This window comes from Amblyomma maculatum, chromosome 6, assembly GCF_055883805.1.
Source record: "Amblyomma maculatum isolate TAMU_Amacu chromosome 6, ASM5588380v1, whole genome shotgun sequence".
Lineage (NCBI taxonomy): Eukaryota > Metazoa > Arthropoda > Arachnida > Ixodida > Ixodidae > Amblyomma > Amblyomma maculatum.
Genome location: NC_139349.1, coordinates 34,395,615 through 34,419,927, shown reverse-complemented (window position 1 = coordinate 34,419,927; position 24,313 = coordinate 34,395,615). Strand labels below are relative to the sequence as shown.

The window sequence follows — 24,313 nt, the reverse complement described above, 5'->3', positions numbered from 1 at the left end:
TTATTCTGTTGGGACCGCTTATTTGTCTTGTTGGTGCTTCTTGTGTAACAATTTTGACGACTTCCACTCAGATTTCACGTCACTACCGGTTGAGTACATACCTGCGCTATATCCACGTCCACGCTATTTCAACGTTTAATACATGTTTTTGACTCTAATTAAATAATTAATCATTCCATATCAACCAAATTTGGCATTTAGTAAGTTTTTTTTTTTTTCAACCTCTAATTCACACACTTATTCTTTGTCTCCTAACTATTCACTGAATGACGCACGCGTGCCGATATATTTTGCGTGCACGTAAATGCGAACTTAGTGCTTTCACAATAATGTATATAGAAAACTTAGAAAGTGACTTATTCCTAGGATGAAGAAACGGCTGTTCTAAAACGGAACAGCCAGTTTTCGTGTGCAGCCGAAAGCTACATGCTTTTAACTCGGCTTTTCCCCCGTGATCTTAGTACACAGCCCTACTTTTTCAGAACAGCTTTCCATTTCAGGCACATGCACTGAAACCAAGACACAAGAATGCAGCACACCATTCAGTTGGTGCGTTTTAAAGGACTATACCGAAACATGTGTTTGCCTGCCTCCCCTTCGCTGGAATTATACGTCCCGGCAATGCATGCCAGGTATGCAGTTATTTAAACCGGTTTCTGGGCTTGTTCATTCATCAACTATTTGTCTTTCGTTCTCGCGATAAAACTTTACCTTTAATAATAATCTCTATTTCAGGTTCTAACAATATTGCACCAGAGTTGTGTTGATTGTAACCAAATGCGGGGATAGAGAAGTTAAAACGCACATTTCTGAGGTGTAAAAATTATATCAGAAACTATATTTTGCGATTCCAGATCTAATCCATAGGTGGAACGTGTGTCCTTTTTAATATATTGTTAAATTTGTATCTAAATCATGCTGGACATAGTGCCTTATTTCTTGAAAACAAAATGTAGCAATGCTGCGGCAAGAGAGCGCGAGCTAAGTGTTTCTTTCCCGCGTAAAGTCTGAGTAAAAAAAACTGTTTTTCACTTTTTGCAGAAGAAGAGTACAAATATACCGTTGATTTTCGAGAAAATCACTATAAAATGGAAGAAGACTCACCGTTGATTCGTTGCACCGGTCCAGAAATGGAGGAAGATGTCCACCACGCAGTGAGTGCCTCCAGAAAGTCCTTTCTAACAATTTTTGTGCCCCATGGTTTCACCTAAAAAACACTGCGCACAAAATGTTATGGTCACCTTAATTCTAGTACTAGCATAAAAACACCAATTAATTAGTCAAAAAATAAAACCTTCAACATGTACCTTTCCTCGCGGCAGCTGCATGTACTGTCTGCGCTGTTTTTTTTCTGTTTTGTTTTTTTTTTCTTGAAAATACAATAAAGATGTGTCCAACAGCTAGATGCTCGCGATAGCCCGATTAGGTACTTTACTGCCCTTAGACATCACAAGCAGAGCACATACAATGCAAAATGCACCATCTCAACTAAGTACTAGAGTCAGTGTTTCGGCTGCAATTATTTCACCCCCATAAGGGGGTTGCTGCTCCTTGATCGTTGTACCCCTGAGACCCCTGAGACCCCTCAGACCCCGTGAAAGCAAAATGCCTTCTTCCTGCAATGTAGTAACTGGAGGTGATATGAAACACCTGTTCTTTGTTTTTACAGATGAAAAATTTGTACGGGAGCGACCTCATTGGCATCAAAGTCATCAGCTGCGGGTGAGCCTACTTATTACGTCATTGTGTAATGGTCTTGCGTCGCAAAAAAAAAACCGGTGTCATCCCTTTATCGCCGTGAGTGAATATTCCTGATTGATCGACAGGGCCATTACGTCGCAGCCACGTGACTTCGTGTGGGAATTTCAAACAGGCTACTGCTCCCGGCTAAAGAAGGAGGACTCCACCGATGAATCAAACTGATTAAAACATGTAATCTAATGCGAAATAGATGTCGCTGCACATCACAAACCAATCAAATTTTAACAATGGAGATGACGCATGTGCTGTATGCGGAAACTCCAGTGAAACAATTGACCATATTATACTCGAATGCAATGGTATCCATTCGGAAGTTGATGCAGGCGCAATCAGTGTTCCTGAAGCTCTGGGGTTTAGAGATAACAGTGGCCGGGTGAATAAACCGGCGGTGGAAACTAGCAAATTACGACTGGAAGATTGGTGGCTTAAAAGCAGAGAAGTGACATAATGTTAGTAATGTAGGAGCAAAATTTAATAAATAGAATGATGGTTTAGTTAACCATTCTAAATCAATAATTAAGATATATGGAGAAAAATTAGCATGATAGCTACTGCTACCACCCCGTTTCAAAGGGGACGCTCTTATATTCCATCCATCCCATCCATCCAACTAATCTTATAAATAAAATATCGCTGGAGAAAAACTACCCACAACTTGAGTGTTTGTCAACCCACGCCCTCACGCTCCGAGCCAGACACGATGTCGACTGTTCCACGCAAGACCCACTTGTGCGTGTCAATGAGAACAACTGGGCTGTATATGCATTCCGTGAGATGTCACTCGTACGTGGATGTTACGAGTGATGGCCAACGAGCCCGCATGCTGTTAGAACGGTAAAAATTAGGAAGTAATAATTAGCGAGTGGTACATTAATTAATGCTGTCTCTATCCTGAAGTTTAGAGTGGCATAGCTGCGGCCACATGCGACGGCCACAAGAACTCTGCGCTATTTCACGTGCTCTGTTGCCCCAAAAAATGCGCGCGCGAGCAGTATAAACTGCTCTGCTTTGCACTCTGAGCACAGTGAACAGGCCGCTATTGCTTCATATGGTTAAGGTTTGATTTACAGGGTTTAACGTCCATGACGACTCTCAGGCTATAAGAGACACTCCAGTGAAACGTCTTGAAATTTTCACTACGTGAGGTTCTTTATCGCGCGCTGACATGGAATGCCACACGGGCACTTTGCTTTTCGCTTCCGTCGAAAAGAGGCCGCAGCGGACCTAATCACTGTGCCATTACATAAGACTGAGTGTTTATATCCTTGAGGCGGAGATTAAGTGTCTCCATATTTTTGTTCTGCAGTCTGTTTCAGCGGATCTCGCAGATTGCAGATTTCAGTCTGAGCAGTCCGTAAATGCGGTTTTAAATAACGGCAGTTTAACTTAATTTCAAGGAATATGAAGCGCAGAAAGCAACCAGTCCTTTTGTCTACTTTTGCGCTGGAATAGCATTTCAGACCTTGTCCAGGGCAACCTGAGCTCCACATTTTGTTTGTACGATGAAACGTAGAATCACTGCCTTTGAGCCTTCTAAGTTCAAAGTAAAAAATACTGCGATACAACCGCTATGACATAGTAGAGATTGCTGCTAACCATTTTAGGAACGAGTCTCAAGTGCAGTACCAATTTAAATCGCAGATGTTATAGCCATTCACATGTGTACTGGTGGTACTACGTGAATGTTCGTGATAACGTAAATACGCTTAGTGGACAAAGCTTATATGCTTCTCCTATTGGGAAATATTTACATATCTTCGAAGTGTGGCAGAAAAATCATGACAAGCATGCAGTCACCTATATAGGTAATCTTTTCTTTTTTTAGGGAAGCCAGCAACTTTGTATTTCTTTTTAAACCTTTCCTACGACATATGACTTACATGGCTAGTTTCAAAGAATCTCTACCCCTCTTGGAATTACAATTTGTTAGAATAATTTCACGTGCACATTTTTATATTTCAAAACACGAAACAAAATACAAAACGTGTTTTGTCATTGTTAATTTCGAACACTAACAGTATTTTTTCTTATATATAGTATCTCCTAAATCCTATATACATCTACATTATTCATTTCGGCGCACAACATTGCGAGTGTAATATCTCGAAGTCGTACCGCAGCTGTGGCGCAGTGGTTAGGGCACTCGACTTCTGTGCCCAAGGATGCGGAATCGAATCCTGGCCGCGGCGGCCGCGTTTCGATGGAGGCGAAAAGCAAGACACCCGTGTTCTGTACAATGTCAGTGCACGTTAAAGAACCCCAGGTGGTCGAAATTTTCGGAGCCCTCCACTACGGCGTCTATATCATAACCTAAGTGCTTTGGGAGGTTAAACCCTATTAATCAAAACAACCATTATCTCAGAGTCAGTATCACATGTAGCCCGAGAGTGGCCGCTTATCATTCTTGACCATTTCCCACAGTGCATATGCCCAATAGTACCGGACGTACTACTTCCTCCTCCAAGACTGATTGTGGTGTTTTTAAGCTTGATCGATGTTACGCTGGAGACACTTGTGAAAGAAGTCAGAAGCCACCAGTTCATAGAGCACTGCAGCCGAAATATGAGGCCATCGGTTCGTCTGCATCCGCTTCAAGACTGTTGTTTTCTTTCCGCGCGAAGCTTTGACGATTCCGTTCCTGAGTGTAGCGGCGTGAATCTCGACGGTGTAACCGGTAGAAGTAAAACAGCGGAAGATGAAAAACTAAGAAAGCGGAACAAACCAGAGTATAAATGTACGGTGATGCACAATACAGCGTGAGGAGGAAAGCGCAGAAGAAAGGTGCAGCGGAAGCATGCGGAGGAAAGGCGAAAAGGTGGCTACAGCGAGGGTAGGGCGAGATTAGCGGATCTGTCATGCTCCCTATGCGGGAGAAATTTCAGCATGACACACTAGCTGAGCATGGGCGCGTGGAAAATGTCGAAGCCAAACGACGACGCCGTTTGGTATTCAGTTTTGTGTGTGCGATCGCCTATGATTCAAATACCTCGATGGCTGCGTCAAACATCTCCTTTTCATAATCGTTGGCCAATTTCTCAAGGATCCCCGTCTAAAGTGATTGAACAACACCGTTCTCGAGCCTAAATCGATTGAAAGGAGGAAGATGGACAGGAACACAGTGGCGTTGGTTCAGCAGTCTGCGCTCCAGAGAGTTACTTACCTTATTTCTTCCTTCTTGAAAAAAAAAAAAAGCACTTTGATAGCTCGAGGGTATCCCATTTCAGAATAACGAAGACTGCCAGGTATTAAGGGGTATTCCAAATGTCAAGCGTTTTCGAAAGCAAAGCATCCTGCACCCTGAAGAAATTGCACTCGTAGATGAAACCCAGTAAAATATGTATTTTTTTTTTATTCCAAGAGTTTGCCATCAGGCATAGTAAAAAGAGAGCAGGGAGTAGGAGGAAACTAGAAGAAAGAGTGCAAGCAGGTCTCCCTTAAATAATCACATAGGTTGCCGATAAACTGATTGTTCAGCGTCCACTTCATGCAATCACATTCACGGTCCCACCGCAAGCCTACAATATATACACTATTAAAATAGTAGGAAAAGTGACGTATATCTATTTCGTGGTCACGTGACAAAAGTCATTGATGAGCTCTAAGCAAAACTACAGTCACTAGTAAGCTATCTTACATTAAGAAGGATGTTTTATTATATATGCACAACGTTGTTTGATTTGTCGGGATTCCGGAGTAGCAAAACAGACAATGTGGGAGGCTTTTAGATTGGGACTGCTTCCACTCAAAGCACACGTGGCCCAGCCTTATTCTTTTTGCTCTCAGCCGGCACCACGATGCCGCCTGTGAGCACCAAACTTAAAAGCCTCCGCGGTACAACGTAGGAGGGTTGTTACAGATTGTTCGTGCTTCAATGCCAGCCTGTGCATAAGCCTCATCTTGAAACTGTTGATGCGAGTGTTTCATGAGAGCCGCCGAAACTCGTTAAGATAAAGCTCTCATCACACACACACAAAAAATAACTAGTAGACATGTGGTTGCTTCAGTGAAAGTGACGCGAATTAAAATTACCGTGCAGAGCCAAATTAAGGAACGTTTGTTTACTAGTGAACAAAGAAACTGTGTTGTTTTTTGAAAGATCTTTTCAATTCCGCTTCCACCATTGCAAAAGAGAGACAGTCACCACGGAGCTCACATTCGCCAGGGAGCCTCCTTCATCTGTGCTCAATATGGTTCGCCTGTGCGAAGTACCCCTTGGTGCAACGACTTGCCTATTCCCGCCTTTGCGTATTGTCAAAGGAAGCGTTTCAGGTATGGGAAAATTGCAAATCTGATCGTTATTCCTTTTGTTTCGTACTGACAGTCAGCCTGGCAAAATGTTTGGTGGTTAAATCTGAGAGAATAATTGTTAAAGCCCAATGAGTCATTGAGATAACTGTGCCAGAAATCTAAGCGGAATAAGTGGCACCGTGTTTCGTACGATATGAATGCAATAACTGATTCTAATGACTGCCCTTAAAAACTGCTTTTCTGCCCATTGTGTCGCAATGTTTTGTGAGTGTGGCTCAGCAATAATTAACAACTGAACGCTTGCACGGCACCTTGTTTCGTACGATATGAATGCAATACCTGATTCTGATGACTGCACCTAAAAACTGCTTTTCTGCATATTATGTCGCAATATTTTGTGAGAGTGGCTCAGCAATAATTAACAACTGAACGCTTGCACGGTATGCTGTAGCCTTGTAGTACAGAAGCCTCGTGCGATATTGTACATTTACGACTGGAAACAAATGTGCTTGTTTTTCCTCGAGCACCTCCTGTTTGTCGTTCATGAAGTGAAATAAGGCTTATGCCTTCTATTAAAACTGGGAAAACTTTAAATAGATATATGCACAGTTTTGCTTTTTGCAGATATGCGTTTCCAAGAGGATGATATATGAATCAAACTTTATTTTGCAAGCCTGACGCTCCTTAACTAATGAATGTTTAAGAATAAACTCATAGGTAGAATAAATACTCTTTAACTTGTTGTCACAGTGCAGTGTTTAGTGGAAATTAAGGCAGTACTCTAGATGGTGGTGATAATTTATTTCGTCAACATCCTCCTGGTGCTAGCGTCCATTGTGTCGTTACTCCCAACGCTCTTCCCCTTTCAGGTATTTGCGTTGCAATAACCAACAATTAGCATGGGGAAGGCACTTTTGGCGCCTGCTTGCCGTTTGACACCTTTAGTGAGGAGGGCGTCGTCATGGAAATCAACCAGAAGCGCTTTACGAATCATCTTGAAGCTCTATCGTATAATGTCCTCTGCTGTTAGTCGCACGTTGTGTTATGCCAACAACGCCATTCACGCCTGAAATGAGGAACTAAAAGCTAGGTTGTCATTCAGAAAGTCGACGTTATCTAGCTTCACTGTAGCCCAACAGCCTGAGGTTGGTTAAATGTTGTGTTATTGTTCTGGACGTGTCGATGCCGCAGGCCCAGTTCCGGTAGACCTGTGCTCGCACTACTTCCAAAATATCAGCAAGTTTTCCGCTGGGGTGTACTACTGCACTAATGAAGACGGCCATTGCATGCTTCGTTGCTCCAGTGGCAATGTTACCGAAAGCATTCACCGGGGCTTTCTTGAACTACAAACATGTCGTCGTGGTAAGCACACTTACGGCAACTGCCTGTACTGCTCACAGTGTACCTACTCTATATAGGATCACCTGCTTCTTTGTGCCGCTACTGATTTTCTCAACAGAGGCCTGCAGTGACGGATGCGTCTTTTGCTTATAACGTCATATTACAATGTGTTTAAAGGCAAAAAATGCCGAAAGTCGCTGCTGTTGCTAACACGAAAGAGCAACGCACAGATCATACGGAAGTTGCGTCTACAGTTCCCATCTGAGCCTTGTATTTTTTTTTTTTTTAGTTTCAGCCCTGCCGATTATCACTTAACGCGATAGTGTTAAATGCGCCGTTAACCAGAAAATCCAGCATCGGCGTTGTGAGCGAAACGGCACGAGCATGGCACTGGCAGTGGGTATCTGGCAGCTGACATGGCCAAGCACTGATGGTGCGTAGAGTTCTATTACGTTACGTTTGGCGGGAGCTGCCAAGTTCGGACCTCTTGTTTCATATGGGAGGGTAATATCTGATTCAGCCTGCCAGAATCCTTGCATTCTGAGTTAGACACGTTACGCCTACGCCACGCAAGGACGGTCACACATTTTCGTTAAATCAGGGCTTTATATGTTGGCTGGTAGCCTACGCCATCGCATCATACCCTTAAATGAAGAGCTGAAGTGTTCAACGCTCAGGTGTGCCTATGATTGTATTCGTGCATCACAGAACTGGTCCGACCCAGGTGGTTCTGACGAGGTAGTCGTAGCATAGACCTTTTTATTCGTCAGCAATGGAAGACTGGGAAGTTTAAAAAATGGCATTTGACAGCTTTCTGCGCGCGTAAATGCTTCGCCGCGATGAAAGCGGGCTCGTCTACAAACTTATTTGGGACACCTTGTATAACGCGACTTTAGCTGGGGCGCCCTGTATACTGGTTAGTATGAAGTCACATCGCTGCCTTCGACTCTCTGCTAGCAAAAATATATATACCATGACTCAAAGACATCGGCACTGATAGTATGTCACTGACTGTTCTCTACATATTTATGCAGGGCATGAGGCCGCTGATGTTTGCCTTAACTCATTTGCGCTTTTAGTACCAAGCATATTTCCGGAAGGTCAGAATCGAGCAAATTAAATCGTCTAACGCTTATGCTATCGCTCTAATTGGCTAAGCTCTTTCGGGAGGTCACAGTTTGAGCTCCCGTGGGTCATCACAATCAAGTCCTGCATAGCGGCTCCATCGCACTAATCACTCGGACGGGTCCAAGCTAGCCAGCCAACAGAGCGTGATAAAGCTTATGACTGGCCAATCAAGGACCATGACCTAATTTAGAGGAGCTTTCGCACTTAAAAAAGCGTCGAAGATATTCGAACCGGCCGGTTTCGATACCGAGCGCCCGGAATTTGTAGCAAAGAGTGTCGACCAGTCGTCTATCGCGGCAGGTGTTTTGGCTTGTTATAACCAGGCTTAAGGAAGGTGAAATCTCCGCCATTTGACGCGGCGGCTCCCAGATGGCGCCATAAAGTAGGACCAAACCCGTGGCTTCCACCGTCAAGCGCGCCATTGCACCGGAAGAGGTCGCACAGGCCACGTTAAAACTTCTGGCATTTGTCGCGACGGCATCCAGATGGCGCCACATGTACAGCTGAAACTGCAGCGCACCAGGTCCACAGGGACAGAAATTTCGTGCAACCCCGCATTCGTACATCATTGGAATCGTAGCCGAAATTCTCTGAAAACTTTAACTCATCTCTGTGCTAAACGAGGCATTCCAACCGAGAATACCCTGCTGAATATTGCGCGCTGGCGACACTGTATATCAGTGAGCGCCAATAAATTACTCTCCTTGTTATTAAACGTGCGGAGATGCATTGATCTTCATTATATGCTACTTCCCCGTTTTATTTCAACGTTGTTGGGAACACGTGCTAAATCTGCGAAAAGCTAAGCTGAGCGGGCACTTCTCGGTTTGTTTCAGCTGCACAGTATACTGGAGAAGGAACCGACAAAATGTGGAAATTGGGAGCCATTGTTGGAGTCAGCTTAGCTGTATTGTTTTCTGTGGCTTTTGCTGCCGCTCTCGCAGTCCTCATTTTCCGTAAACGCTACTGTTACTACAGGTGAGTGAAATCTGCCTCATTGGTTAATCAGTCAGGCGTGGAATGGCAGCAAATATGCTGTAGAGATTTTACCACGGAGCCACCTCGTTGCGTTCTTTAAAGAGCAGCAGAAAAATTGAGCCCTCTTGCAACGAACCTAATGAAAATAGGAGTGGCGTTCGCTATATCGGAAGTTCATATTACATGAAATTTCTATACTGCATCCAAGAATCCTAATGTGTATTAAAAATGGAGTAACATGCGTCTACCATTGCAAAGCAGACCCTATCACTGAGAGTTCTACGCTTCACAGTGCTGTCATATTCTCCGTGCCCATATGCACTTCTGCTATTACGTCACGCTTCCGGCACACAAACATGCAGTGCGTTTCACCTAAGACAAGAATGTTATAAGAATGATCTTCTCGAGAAGCGTTTTTTTTTTCTCACAAGATTGTGAGCTTTGTTGTGTCTCAAAATAAAGCTAGTCCCTACAAATTCTTTTATTTATTGAAAGGGTTGTACGCACCTTAAGGATATAAGTATCGCTGCTTTTTAGAATTTGAAAAAGGGCTATGCTTGTTGACGCTTCAGTGCAAAGAATTTTGGGGTCCGAGCGCTGTCGACCGGTAAACCAATCGTCCAGAAAGGGCGAACTTTCTATTTCATTTCTCCCAGAAGAATAGTAGGCTCGGACTACAGTTCAGCCGTTCAGTCGTGTCCGACTCTTCGAGACACTATGGACCATGTCACGCCACGCTTTCCGGTCTCTCACAATCTTCCTAACATCACATAACTTCATCTGCAGTGCCTCGAGGATGCCATCTAACCATCGCGTTCGCTGTCTACCCCTACTCCGGCGACCCTCAACCTTTCCCAACATCAAATCTTTCTCCAGCGACTCCTCTCTTCTCATCAGATGACCAAAGTAGCTGAGCTTTAACTTTGGAATTTGACCCTCCAATGAGCAGTCAGGGTTTATGGTCGACAATATCAACTGATTTGATCTTCTGGCAGTCCAAGGAACTCTCAAGAGTCTTCGCCAGCACCACAATTCAAACGCGTCAATTCTTCGGCGGTCAGCCTTTTTCACAGTCTAACTCTCGCATCCATACATCACAACTGGAAAGACCATAGCACGGGTTATACGGATCTTGGTTGGCAGACTGTCGTCTCTGCTCTTTACTAGGCGGTCAAGGCTAACCATTGCTCTCTTTCCCAGAAGCAGGCGTCTCCTAATTTCATGGCTGCAGTCTCCTTCCGAGCTAATCTTGGAGCCCAAGAAGAAAAAATCTGTCACAGCTTCCACTTCTTGTCCATTGATGCTCCAGGACTTGATAGGGCAAGACGCCATGATCTTTGTCTTTTTAATGTTCAGTTTAAGCCCAAACTTCTCACTCTCTTCTTGTACGCGCATCAGAAGTCTTTTGAGTTCCACTTCACTTTCTGCCATTAAAGTGGTATCATCCGCATATCTAAGGTTGTTGATACGTTTTCCAGCAATCTTCACTCCAGCTGAAGACTCGTCCAGACCGGCCTTCCTCATGATGCACTCTGCATATAGGTTAAATAGGCAGGGCAAAAGTATGCAGCCTTGCCTCACTCCTTTCTCAATCGGAAACCAATCAGTAAGACCATGCCCAGTTCTGACTGTGGCCTCTTGTCCTTCATACAGGTTCCTGAAGAGACAGATGAGGTGAATCGGAACTCCCATCTCTTGGAGAGCTTGCCACAATCTGCTGTGATCTACGCAGTCAAACGCTTTCGCATAATCAATAAAGCAGAAGTAAATGGGTTTCTGGAACTCTTGCTTTTTCCATGATCCAGCGAAGGTTGGCAATTTGGTCTCTAGTTCCTCTGCCCTTGCGAAACCCAGCTTGCACATCCGGGAGCTCCCGGTCCACATACTGCTGCAGCCTACCTTGGAGGATTTTCAACATCACCTTGCTAGCATGCGAAATAAGCGCGATCGTGCGGTAGTTGGAACAATCTTTGGCACTGCCTTTCTTTGGAATGGGGATGTAAACTGACCTCCTCCAATCCTGTGGCCACTGCAGGGTTGTCCAAATCTTCTGACATAATGTATGCATAATGATAACAGCGTCATGGTTGAGGTTTTGAAGCAACTCAGCTGGAATGCCATCAATCCCGCTAGCTTTGTTCTTAGCAAGGCTGGCTAAGGCCCATTCAACTTCACTCTTCAGGATGCCCGGCTCTCTGAGGCTTCAGTGAGGTCCTTGCCTCGTTTGTCCTTTATCACTCCCAGCTTAGCACAGAAGCTTCCTTTGATATCTTTGATTGTTTTATACAGAGCTCTTGTGTTCCTTAAATGGCTGTTGTCCTCAACTGCTTGGCACTGTATGTTCAGGAAGGTATTCTTATCTCTCCTTGCTATTTTCTGAAAATCCGCATTGAGAACCTTGTATCTTTCTCTTTCCCCCATAACTTTTGCCATCCTCCTTTCCTCAGCTATTTGCAAAGCCTCTTCAGATAACCAGTTTGCTTTCTTGCATTTCTTTTGCTTTGGAACTACCTCAGCAACTTCTTGTATTATATCACGAACATCAGTCCATATCTCTTCGGGCTCTCTGTCTTCTAGATCTAATTCATGAAATCGATTCCTCACTTCCACAGCATATTCTAAAGGAATTTGATCCAGATCACACCTGAAAGGCCTTTTAGTTTTCTGCGTTTTCCTCAATCGAAGCTTAATTTTGGCAACAAGAAGTTGATGATCGGTGCCACAATCGGCCCCAGGCCTTGTTTTTACTGCTTGTATAGCGCTTCTCCATCTCTGCCGGCAAAGAATATAATCGATCTGATTCCTGTACTGACCATCCGGTGAAGTCCATGTGCACAGGCGCCTCTTGTGCTGTTGAAAATGAGCATTCGCTATGGTCAGGTTGTTTTCTTGACAAAACTCTACTATCCTCTGCCCAGCTTCATTTGGCTCGCCAAGACCGAATTTGCCTATAATTCCGGATATTTCTTCACTCCCGACCTTAGTATTCCAGTCTCCTATGAGAAAAACGACGTCTGATGATGGGGTGCGGTCTAAAAGGCATTGTTGGTCCGCATAAAATCTCTCAACGTCAGCTTCTTCAGCAGTAGTGGTCGGTGCATAGACTTGGATAACTGTTATGTTGAAAGGGTGGCCTTGGATCCGAAGTAAAATCATTCGGTCGTTTTTGGGGTTGTACCCTAGCACTGCTTTGCCCATTCTTCTGTTTACTATGAGAGCGACCCCATTCTTTCTCTTGGATTCGTGCCCACAATAAAAGACATAATGGTTGCCGGAGTTAAATTCTCCCATTCCGGTCCACTGGAGCTCGCTGATACCCAAGATATCAATGTTCAATATGTCCATTTCTCGCTTGACGACATCCAGTTTACCTTGCGTCATAGATCTTACATTCCATGTTGCTATGTGATATATCTCCTTACAACATCTGACTTTCCGGTAGCTTCCTGACACATCCACAACTGAGCGTCCTTTTGGCTTTAGCCCAGCCGCTTCATTCGTCCTGGAGCTACTAGGAATCGCCCTTTGTTCATCCCCAGTAACATGTTGGACGCCTTCCAACCTGGGGGGCTCATCTTCCGGCGCCATATCATGAATGGTATTGTGACTGGCCATAGGGTTTTCTTGGCAGGAAATACTGGAGTAGGTTGCCATTACCTTCTCCAGTGAATCACATTTTGTCAGAACTCTCTGCCGTGACCTGTCTATCTTGGGTGGCTCTACACAGCAGAGCTCACGACTTCATCGAGTTTCGCAAGCCCCTTCGCCACGACAAGGCAGTGATCCATGGAGGGGAGTAGGGTGGGAACAGACATTTAAATTCCCCCTTGGTTGCCACGTTTTGAACATGATGCAGTGGCGCAGGTATCCTCAAAGGGAAACTATGTCGGTTTTATATTTTGATGAGTTTCGAAGGATCGAATGGTTATTTCTTGCACTTTAAGCATGCAATATAACTTGGCGCTAGCATTTGAATCAGTGGTGGAAAATGCGCTTAAAACTGAGACTGTTTTCAGGCTTCTCTGCAGCGCATAGTGAAGGATGACATCATTGACGGTGCATAATGACGTCATTGATGGTATCAGTCCGTTTCGCGCCTAAAAACGCTTGGTTTGAAGAAGTAAAACATAGCTACCGGAATCAAAGCCCTAGAAACGTCGTTTGGGTGCATCAGAAAGATCAGCGCAAGAAGTGGGTTAATGAAAAGAAAATAAGGGATATAACCGTCTATAATGTCATCATCGAGCTTCTCTGCAGACATTCACTGCTGTGAGGTGAAGCTCGAGTTATAATCCTCGATTGCGTCATCAGTTTGAAAGCCAGCGCAAAAACACTTTGCACGCCTTACCTACAGCACTATAGATTTGAATCCTTAAACATAACAGAATTCTTCAAAAGAAATGCTGCTGCCCTTTAATAAGCTTTGCATGTGCCATAAAACACGAAACAGTATTCCCAGCATCAGGGCGAAAATTATCATTACTGAACGAGTGCAAATGCACGTTGACAAGCTGAAAAAGCCCTATGCAAGCATGGAAACATTTGAGAGCTAAGAAAAAAAAAAGAAAGCCAGAAAATTAAGTAAGAATTAAATTCATACGTTTTCTTCAAAGCAAGTTGAGTACTTTCTTTTTAGTCATTTAACAAAATATCTTCCTTACGTTGTCAACAAGATAGATGATAATTTGTCCACCCCTACGAGCAACTCATGTCAAAGGTGTTGTAGGTCAGTTTTTCTCTCATTTTTTTTTTCTAAGACCTTTTCCTGGGTTGTCACCTTCCTTCCAGGCCACCTCCTGAAGATCCAAAGTGCAGAGAGGTAAAGTTTAAAGGTAACCAGTTTAAAGTTATTGACCTTAGCCGTTCTTAGCTTTTTTATATGTCGTTACATTATTCTTTAGAAACAACTGAGATATCTGATGGAAAAGCCTACTTTTCTAAAGTATTGTGGGCAAATTTTTTATGATGTGCAGAACTACGCGAATAAAAATAATCGCGCATCGTTTCATTCCAAGCAATCGGGACCAATAACCTGTTAAGTGAATGTTATGAAACTCTATTAAGGTTAATAATATACACGTGAGAATTAGAGAGCTTGTTTACCTCCAGAAAGGGGCGAACATCACTGTTACTCGGCTTTTCAGTCAAAGGCGAGTAAAGGTCTTTCTTCAGTTACATCCGTGATTCAAACGTTTTTATTGGACATTTTGAAGGCGGCTGTGAAACATTTTGAGAAGGTGTAAAGGATTCACTTCAGGAGCACACTGTGCCTTTACAGCAAGAATGTTCTGAAGGTACGTTCACACTAGCGATGGCTAGTGGATTGCCAACCACATCTGAGCCTAAATAATTAGGTGCACGCAGAAGTCAAGTATTAAATTGTTTATATTTTCTGTGCCGCAAGGGAAAATTAGAGTTATGCTTGCTCAATGCAGAAAATGTGTCAAGAGATCGCTAGAGTACTGAGCAACCAAGCACAAATATATCGCTTTATACAAAGACATACTAGTCAGAATGAGAGGCAGCGAATAATGTTATAACGTACCACCATGTTTTCCTCCGCTTCTCCTTTGCGACAGCCCGACCAGCATCGCAACGATACTCATCGCACGAGCAAGATGCAACGGCGCACCTTCTGACGCCGATTTCGAATGAAAGGACGGAAACTCCTCAAGGGACAGAACATGAAGCAGCTGCGGCGAGAACTGGATGCCATTGAAACATCGGCATTATGTTGATCCGGTGGTGTGCGTGCAACGATCCCACGAAGACTGCATTTGACGAATGCCGCCATCAGTGATCATGGAAAAATGGTGTCATAACACTTCTATTCTGTGTGGAAACTGACCCCGAGGAACATTCCAGTGACCTAGAGTATTTATAGAAGTTATGTACGTTAGCATATGGCAAATGTTCTATTTTGAAGCGTAAAGGTGAATCAAGAAATGGCAACTATTTATCTGGTCAATGAAGGGTCAAAGAGTCATCTTGGATTTATCTGGTGGGAACCTTGGTTCCTCACTACGCAGCAGGTTGTGAAAATTGTTACTTCCCTTTCACAGCTTATAGTAGTCATTCACGAGACGCAGACTTGAGGTGAACTACCTGTTAGGATCAATTTAGGGAATAAGCCATTATGTATTCCGCCAAAGTGATCGCAGGAGAATATTTAGTTTTGATAGAGCTAACTACAGGGGGAAACGCAGCACATGCTGACTATTGGCAACATGGAAATCTGTGTTTTCTTTTTTTTTTTTTTTTTGCTTTGAAAATTATCCCCGAGTCTTAACTATTGTGACTGTTCATAGCTCTCCAGAATAATACCTGAACCTCAAAGATTAAAAAAAAAAAAGAATTAGAATCGAAATATATTCCTTATCGTTTTTTATGTTTGGTTGATTTTTATGCTGTTTTGTGTATTTTCTTAGCCGGTGTAAGCAGGTATTATAACGTACGTTGGGAGACTCTACATGCTTATGCCACCTCTAGTCATTTACGCAATGAGGGCGTAAGCAAGGCTGAACGCAAGAGTTGTGTACAGGTGCGCACACAAGTAAACAGAATACGAAATTCGCTTCTCAGTGCAGTCGTTACCAGAAATGGCTAAGCATTATTTACCAATAGGTAGGCGGAGCAGCATCCGTTACCTGTAGGTAAATACTAAAATTACCTGTAGGTACATACCAAAATTAGAAATCTGAATTAGGCATCAGGCCAAATTAGTAGAAAACTATAAAATACTCCATTCTCCCCACCTATGCGTAGGTGAGGCTTCCACACTGTTTTATTTTGGTAGCTGTTATATAGTACCTGCGAAATCCACTTTGAATACCTGTGTAACTAAACTACTACCAGGAGAAGGTCCACAATGTATTTATTTTTTTTCATCTTTATATATGCGGCACATATATGTCTGTGTGCCCACGCACTTCATATGTTAGTGACTTTTTACTTCATGCTCGGGGTGACCTTTGCGTTGCTGGAGTTCAAATTGAATCAATGTCTTAAGAACATTTCCCAAGAATCCAACTCTGCGAACTGCGTCATGTTTAATTATTGCGAAGCTGATGCAAAAAGCTTGAGAATCACGGCACCAGCCATTAATTGTTGTATTTCGTAACCTTTTTTTTTTTTTTTTTTTTTTTATAAGCCATAACCAGGCGGACTTCCGCCGAAGATGTTCTCGTTTCAAGCGATTGCAGTAATAGTTACGCACCAGATATTGCTATCTGTAGAGTCCATTTGTGATATCATTTGAATTCGAAAGAAAATTATTCTCTAGGACAAAAAAAAGCAAAAAGTTTCCCTCGGTAGTATATATATGTTAACATTCCACTGAACAGACAATAATGTCGGTTTGCAGGTCAGGATACGCTTTGTAACCTGTGTCTTGTAAATATTTCTTCCAAAGATGATGTGCATTACCTAGTCGTCTTTGATAAAATAGTTGACTAGTTGACACAGAAGGCAAACATTAAGATATCAAAGCTAGTCAAGTTGCGCTCGTGCTGTACGCTTTAATGGGCAGAAATGAACCTTCTCGACAAGGTTCGGCTTTATAACCGCAGTGTTCTCGATCTCGTGTGTGCTCGACGTCTAGAGAATGGGTACATTCTATGCATTGCCTAAGTTGTTCATGCTGTTTCTAATGTGCCATGAAAGTGTGACGCCCATTTTGTTTCCCGACAATCCTCAGCGTCGACAGTCAAACATTGTTCCTTGTGTGCTGATCCAGAAAAGCGCACAAATAAATTGTTGTTTGTAAATGTTTATTTTGTTCGATTGATTGATTGATTGATTGATTGATTGATTGATTGATTGATTGATTGATTGATTGATTGATTGATTGATTGATTGATTGATTGATTGATTGATTGATTGATTGATGTGCGTTTCCCACTCCAAAACTGTACTTGCGGTACATTAGACAAGTTAAAATATGGTCTTCGGGGGATATTGTACCAACTGGGGTTCTTTAACGAGCGCAGAAATAATAGTAAACTGGTGTTCTTGGTATTTTCCTCCGTTGAAATGCTGATAATGGGCGAAGTAGTCCAATCAAATAAACTTATTTTCTTTTCCTTGCAATCGAGCGAGAGGAAGCTGAAGCAAAATGTCTGTATGCATGAGGAGTTCTCAGTTCCTTTTTATAATGTGCACTACAGTGCCGCAAGAAAGATGGTGTTAAACAGAAAACGCATCAGATCTCATGAAACAGTACAACGGAACAATGAAGCACAGTGAGAAAACATTTTGTCCAGGAAGGAAAAGGTGAAACATAAAGGAGCCTAATGGTAGTGCTGCTGGTCGCAAAGGAGGCCATTATGTGACGAAATGCATGAAGAGCCCGCTAGTATAGGACATTGCATGCTGTTTTGCATGAAACAGTGTCCGGTACTATCTGTTTTTGAGGTTTGCAAAGAAATTTTGAATTCAAGGCTTTATGACAAAGTATTTAAGCAGTTGGCGCTTGGTAGTGTCTTGATTTTCGGCTTCCGGTAGCTGGTAAAAGTTCTTGGGATCATAATTCTTTGTGTTATGAGGCGGCAATGCAATAGAGAATTGTGTGAAATGGTGCCGTATAGCTGGTTTTTATTGCAATGTGGATAAAGCTGTAGACTTAATATTGATATGCACCAAGTTTCTTTTATGCTGTAGCCCAATGTTGTGGATTACCGCAGTAACCTTTGATTGTACGCAACACCATTTAAGCTGTAGCCCAATGTTGTGGATTACCGCAGTAACCTTTGTACGCAACACCATTTGCGTAACAATGATCAATACGTTCTAAGTGTTTTGGTTATAATACCTCAAAAAAAAAGAAGATTCAAACAGTTTAAAAAAGAAAAGAAAGCAGTACCTGTGTACACTACCCAAATAGGATGGTAACTGCATACAGTGTGGGTTGTATTAAAGATTTGATGGGGTGTAATGGACATCTGAAAGTCCTCGAACGATAAAATATTTCTAATTCTGTACTTTTGATCACTGACCCCTCATTAAGGTCGGGGTCACCGTTGAAACTGTTCGCACCTTGTAGCAATGACACAAGGATTATTTAAGGCAAGTAAAAACTACAAATGGTGATGTTATTTTCTTCTTTGTCCGCTCGTTTAATGCCGATGATGTGAAGTCAACGGCAAACTGCTTTAATTTTAGTGAAAAATTGTGAGGTCACGTTTTCGATCCACCATATTTTTTGGTAGCGATCGGTGAATGGAGGAAAAGGAACCGCATAACGTGTATATCGTTCGCCCGTGCTGCCCGCTACCCATCATGCAGCAAAACATGGTCATGACTGCTGCGACATAACAGCAATAACCCAATATGATGTAACTCGGAGTGGCCGGCCACACGCCCGGATAAGGAAAAACAAACAAACAGGAAGGCGAAGGTAGCAAAGTTATGAGAAGGGGATAGGAAAGTAAAAGATGGACGTGGAGACCTGAAATCGCGACTGGTGGTTTCCCCTGCCCGGTAATCTCAAAGGTGTTGCCTGCAGTAAAGTAGGCCTAAATTGATGCGTTGCTTCCGCTGAGGGTTCTAAAGGAGCAAACATTTCATTGGCCTAACCGCAAGTATTTCTTTTTCTCGGACATGGTGATTTGAAACACTGTTCAGCATTGGTACTCGAGGTTCTGGTATCGCACAAGGCACACAACACTTGCAGTAACACATGTCCCTGTGGAGTAAAAATGATCTCTGTATATGCATGCGAACACCTTCAGCCTTCGGGTTAAGCATCTTCGGGCAGGGGGATATTCGTTACGACTAAGGACAGCATCATCATACCGGCACTTGGTTTTGTAAATATAATTTTTGGGCCTCCATGCAACCTCGCCAGCAATTTTTCGCCGCTAGACGAAAGATGATAACCTGCTAGTGCACTTGCGTGGGATCAAAGCTTATTGCTGGCGCAGTTGGGTTTAGCACAGTTCACCTGATAAGTCTACAGGTGATGGCGACACATCTATTTTATTTTTAGATATAAGAACATCGTTTTCTGTGTCGTCTTTGACGTTATGTTGAACTAAACTATCTATGCATATCGACTTAAGTTTTTTCCCCGTGTTTCCCCAAAAACCAAATATTAGAACACTTCACGCAACCTAGCAACGCGATAAAGAACAGGTTAGGTCGCTGGCGCCGAACCATGACGAACTGAGGGCTCCTGGAGCCGTCTCTTTTATCACTGTCGGAATAATGCGCCGCTACTTGAGTAAACAAACATCGCCAGGTGCTGTTCCAGCCAGCGCGAAACGGCTCTGGCGCGTACATATGCGTTATCTCGCGATATCTATCACACGTAACCTTGACTTTGCAGCTTGCCAGCGCACGGAATGTTTAATGGCGCAGCGAAGTGCGCCATTCGAGCCCTGGCGGTAGAACTAACCGTTGCTCTCTGGGAGCAATATGCGGAGCAATCAAACGCTGACTTGCCTAGATCCATCGCATGTCGCGTTACTTGGAACCAAGCGGGCGCAGAAACATATTGCCAGTGACATCAATTGCTTGGAGGGACATCTTCGCACTGATTTGTAAACATTGGAACTACTGAGTAAAAGAATAATAATAATAATAATAATAATAATAATAATAATAATAATAATAATGATCAATCAATCAATCTTTATTTAATGTGCGCAGGAACAACCATGTGGTCTTTGTGCTGCAGCACAAATAAAAAAAAAAGAAACAAAAATGAAAAAGCACAAACATGTTTACACACACAGAGAGAACACAAAAAAAAAAAATAAATAAATAATACATGAAATGAAACAGACGAAAAGTATCACGGAAAGTAAGCAAACAATGAGTAGCATCACTTATATACACAGTGAGAGAATTTTTTAGCACACCAGGAAATAAAGAAAAAAAAAAAGAACGGTAGATAGAAGAGAAAAAAAAAAAACAACAACAAATAACTGACATTGATTATAGTAATATAGAAATATACATAAAATAAACAACCCTTCAAGGCGCAACAAGTGCATGGTACTTAAAACACAGGCTAGAAATACAGAATAATACAATAAAGAAGTAAAATTGAACAAGGGGCAGTAAGATTCGAATATAAAGTTTAAAGTTGAAATATAAATAAGAAACGGATAAAAAGTAGTTCCCGATACAGACAGCATTGAACAGGAGAAAAAGCAAAAAGTGAAGTAAATACAATTTAAGGCTAGAAAGTGGGAGTTTTAAGTGATAAAGTGCTATTTAGAATACAACGCTACGAACATCCAATGTAAATGAACAGAGCGAGTTTTGGAAGATGTCAAGGTGAGGACAAAAAGTGTTAAACAACCACTGCATCCTGTCTAGAGGGGAGTGGGAATGAAGAGGAGAAACCTGAAATGGTCTGAATTCCCTCATGCTCTTTCGCGGAACGCGCAGTAGGATGTACTCTAAGAGCTGAGGGCACATAATGTGGCCATGAAGGAGTTTGTACAGAAATGTAATATCAAGTCTGATACGACGGCAGTGAAGGGAAGGAAGATTCAGTTGGGCGCTCCTGGTGGAGCGAGAGGGGGAAGTTGCGCAAGGAAAGCGATAATGAAATATCCGTAAAAATTTTTTTTGTACTCTGTCAACCTTGTCCAAGTTCGATTTGCAAGTGCCATTCCAAACAACCGACGCATACTCCAAGACCGGCAGGCATATGGACAGGTACAGTTTTAGGAACGGAAGTGGAGTGTGGAACTCTCTCGAAAGTCTGCAAACGAATCCGAGTGTGCGCATAGCCCGCTGAGCAATGCGGTTAGTGTGAGAGGAGAAGCTGAGGGTGCGGTCAAAAAGTACACCAAGGTCATTAATTTCATCAACCCTATCCAACAGCACAGAATTCACAGAATAATGGTAGAGAAAGCTATGTGTTTTACGAGTAAAGGACACAACCCTAGTTTTGGAAGAATTGAGGGTAAGTCGATTCATCGCACACCAATCAGAAAAAGCAGATATGTCCGATTGCAACAACACGCAATCTTGAAAAGAATGTATTACCTTGAATATTTTTATATCATCAGCATAAAGAAGAAACGAGGAGTTCTTTATCGCCGAGGAAACATCATTAATAAAAACGGAGAAGAGAAGCGGGCCTAGTACTGAACCTTGAGGAACTCCACTCGTTGCAGGGTAAACGAAAGAAGTCTGTCCATTGACACTGACAAAGCAGAAGCGATCAAGGAGATAGTTGCGTAGGAGGGCTACGAGTGAGACTTCAACGCCAGAGAGTAGAAGTTTTTCAAGAAGTAGTGAGTGAGTAACAACGTCGAAAGCTTTGCTCATATCACAGTACACAGTGTCAACCTGACCCCTCTGAAGGACTGCTGCAGAGGCATACGTCATAAACGTGACTAGGTTGGTAGAAGTAGAACGGCCCGACATGAAGCCATGTTGATTCGGTACTATGATATGTTTGAGATGGAAGGAAAGTACGCTGTGCAAAGCTAATTCGAAAAGCTTAGAGGTTGCACATAGAAGAGAAATCGGACGATAATTGGAAACATCAGATTTGTTTCCAGACTTGAAGACAGGAAACACGCGTGCCATTTTCCACACGCGAGGAAAGGCAGCATTTTTTAAACAGTTATTATATATGGCAGTCAGTACTGGTACGAAGATATAACTGAAGGCTTTTATTATGGCAGCTGGAATGCCATCAGGTCCAGGAGACAAAGATGGTCTCAGACGCTTAAGACTCTCAGTTATCAACTCCTCGTCAAAGAGAATGGAATTAGATAGTGCACCAGAAGGGAGGCAAACGGAATCACAATGTGGATGTTTGTAAACGGAGGAAAAATGTTGTGCAAAACTGTCGGCAACATCCCGAATTTCCGAACCCTGAGAGTCAACTAAGCTGATACTTAAATCTGATTTAATGGAACGCTTGCGAACGTAACGCCAGAACTGACTAGGACGATTTGAGGCATTCCTCTCTAAAGACTCAAGATAGGAGTCGTAGTCCCGCTTGTATAAGCGTTTGCAAAGAGAACGCACACGGCGAAACTCATCTGCCCAATTGTGAAACCCAGGGCGTTTCGCTTTACGATGGGCCCGTTCCTTGAGCTTTAACGCCGTTATTAGTTCCCTTGAAAACCAGGAAGGGAACTTCCTACGCGTAGGAGTATGCAAAGGTATGTACCGACGCATACCATCAAGAACTATTTCTGTAAAGCGACTGACTTGTCCATCTGAATCATTAATGTCATTTAAAAGGGACCAGTCGACGGAAGAGAAGAAATTGAAAAGACCGACATAATCACCACGTGCATACGCGAAACGGGGCGAATTCCCCACCCGATCTGAATTAGTAGAATGTGAGGCAGAGAGAGCAGTAGTAACTAGAAGCGGAGGATGAAATTTGTCACAGCGAGTCAGCGGTATGTCTGAACTCGAGACTCGAACACTTTCAAAATTCGATAGACAGATGTCAAGAATATTACCGCAACAGTTTGCAATGAAATTGTGTTGCTGCAAAGAGTTAAAGGCTATAAAATCAAGTAGAGCGTTACACTTACTTAATATGTAATGATTGTTGTGAGAAGAAATAAGTGAGTTCCAGTTGATACCAGGAGTATTAAAATCACCTAAAATAAGAAGTTTGTGTTTGCTATGACGGGTTATAACATGTTCGATTGAGAGCAGAACATCATCATAGGCTGAAGGAGGTAGATTCGGAGGAATGTAGAAAGCTGCAAGTAAAAGTTTTTCATATCGATTTAAAGTGAGCTCGAGCCACACACATTCTTCAACAGTTTCCAGATCGGAACGTCGAACACACTTCACAAAACTGTCAATAGCAATGAGCACTCCACCTCCTCTTGATTTGGGACCTGTTTCAGGGCGGTCGCTACGAAAAACAGAGTAATTATTTGGAAAGAAATCATTGGAAGGAATATCACTTGACAGCCAGGTTTCGGTAACCACAACAGCGGTATAACAAGAGGACAAGACGCTAGAAAAAAATTCTGATCCCTTAGTCCGAAGACCTCGGGCGTTTTGATAATAGATATCCAAATTAGGGGCCACTGCAATTTTGCGTCAGTTCAGAGGGATGAAGCATATCGTCGTAAAGCTTCCCACGAAAGTCCTTGTATATGCAGCCCATCGGCCACATCGAAGGCTCAACAAGCTTACTGTAGGATTCTTCATCAATTTCAATATGGAAGGACGAGTAGGAGTCGTACCTTGTTTTCAGCTGCCGGCAGGAAATGGGAGTAATATTCACTGATTTTAGATGGTTGGTAAGGTCTACCGATGTAGTATCGGGACTGAGTTTAGAGACGAAAATAGTCTTCGGACGCTTCTTTTGGTAAATGGCAACGTTCAGGACAGATGAGCTCGATGCGCCAGTAATGGCTCGACTTCGGTGCTTCTTCATCGCACTGGGTAAGTCAACCGCACGGCGAGGAGCAGAGGCAGAAGATGAACAGGTAATATCTCCAGGAGTCATCCCTCGATGAAGAGCGGCGGAGTAGTCCACCGATGGCTGCTCCTCACGGGTAGGATTGCCCACGGAGACAACGAGAGGACGCTCGACGAGAGGACGCTCACACTGCGAAGCAGCGCACCGCACAAGCTCCTGGCGTAGGCCGTGAACATCGGCACGTAGAGAGGCGATAACCTCGGCTTGTTGTACGAAAGCCCGCGAGTTCTCTACACGAAGGCGCTCGTTCTCTTCCCGTAGCTGGGCAACCTCATCGCTCAGAAAAGAGATTCCCTCAAGCGCGTCGAGGAGGAGAGCCCGTAGCGAGGCAAACTCACCGCCATGTTCGTCGGTCGCGGCTGAAGGGGGAAAACCGGTCGGGTGGCTGGGCAGGAGCGGGGCACCAGGGACTCTAGCACCACCGTCGCTAAG

The 24,313-nt window shown here is 43.2% G+C and overlaps 1 protein-coding gene across 1 annotated transcript in view; it reads left to right on the top strand.

Annotated features, from left to right (window-relative positions):
• The window catches only part of LOC146185475 (uncharacterized), a 49,438-nt gene extending 32,212 nt beyond the window's left edge, over nucleotides 1-17,226 (top strand). The window contains exons 5-12 of the mRNA XM_084607831.1: nucleotides 483-632; nucleotides 1,042-1,154; nucleotides 1,670-1,722; nucleotides 5,891-6,030; nucleotides 7,201-7,371; nucleotides 9,315-9,456; nucleotides 14,245-14,288; nucleotides 15,036-17,226. Coding sequence (XP_084463957.1) covers nucleotides 483-632; nucleotides 1,042-1,154; nucleotides 1,670-1,722; nucleotides 5,891-6,030; nucleotides 7,201-7,371; nucleotides 9,315-9,456; nucleotides 14,245-14,288; nucleotides 15,036-15,175 — 953 coding nt within the window. The 3' untranslated portion in view covers nucleotides 15,176-17,226. The remainder of the gene's footprint in view (nucleotides 1-482; nucleotides 633-1,041; nucleotides 1,155-1,669; nucleotides 1,723-5,890; nucleotides 6,031-7,200; nucleotides 7,372-9,314; nucleotides 9,457-14,244; nucleotides 14,289-15,035) is intronic.
• Nucleotides 17,227-24,313: the final 7,087 nt, after the last annotated feature.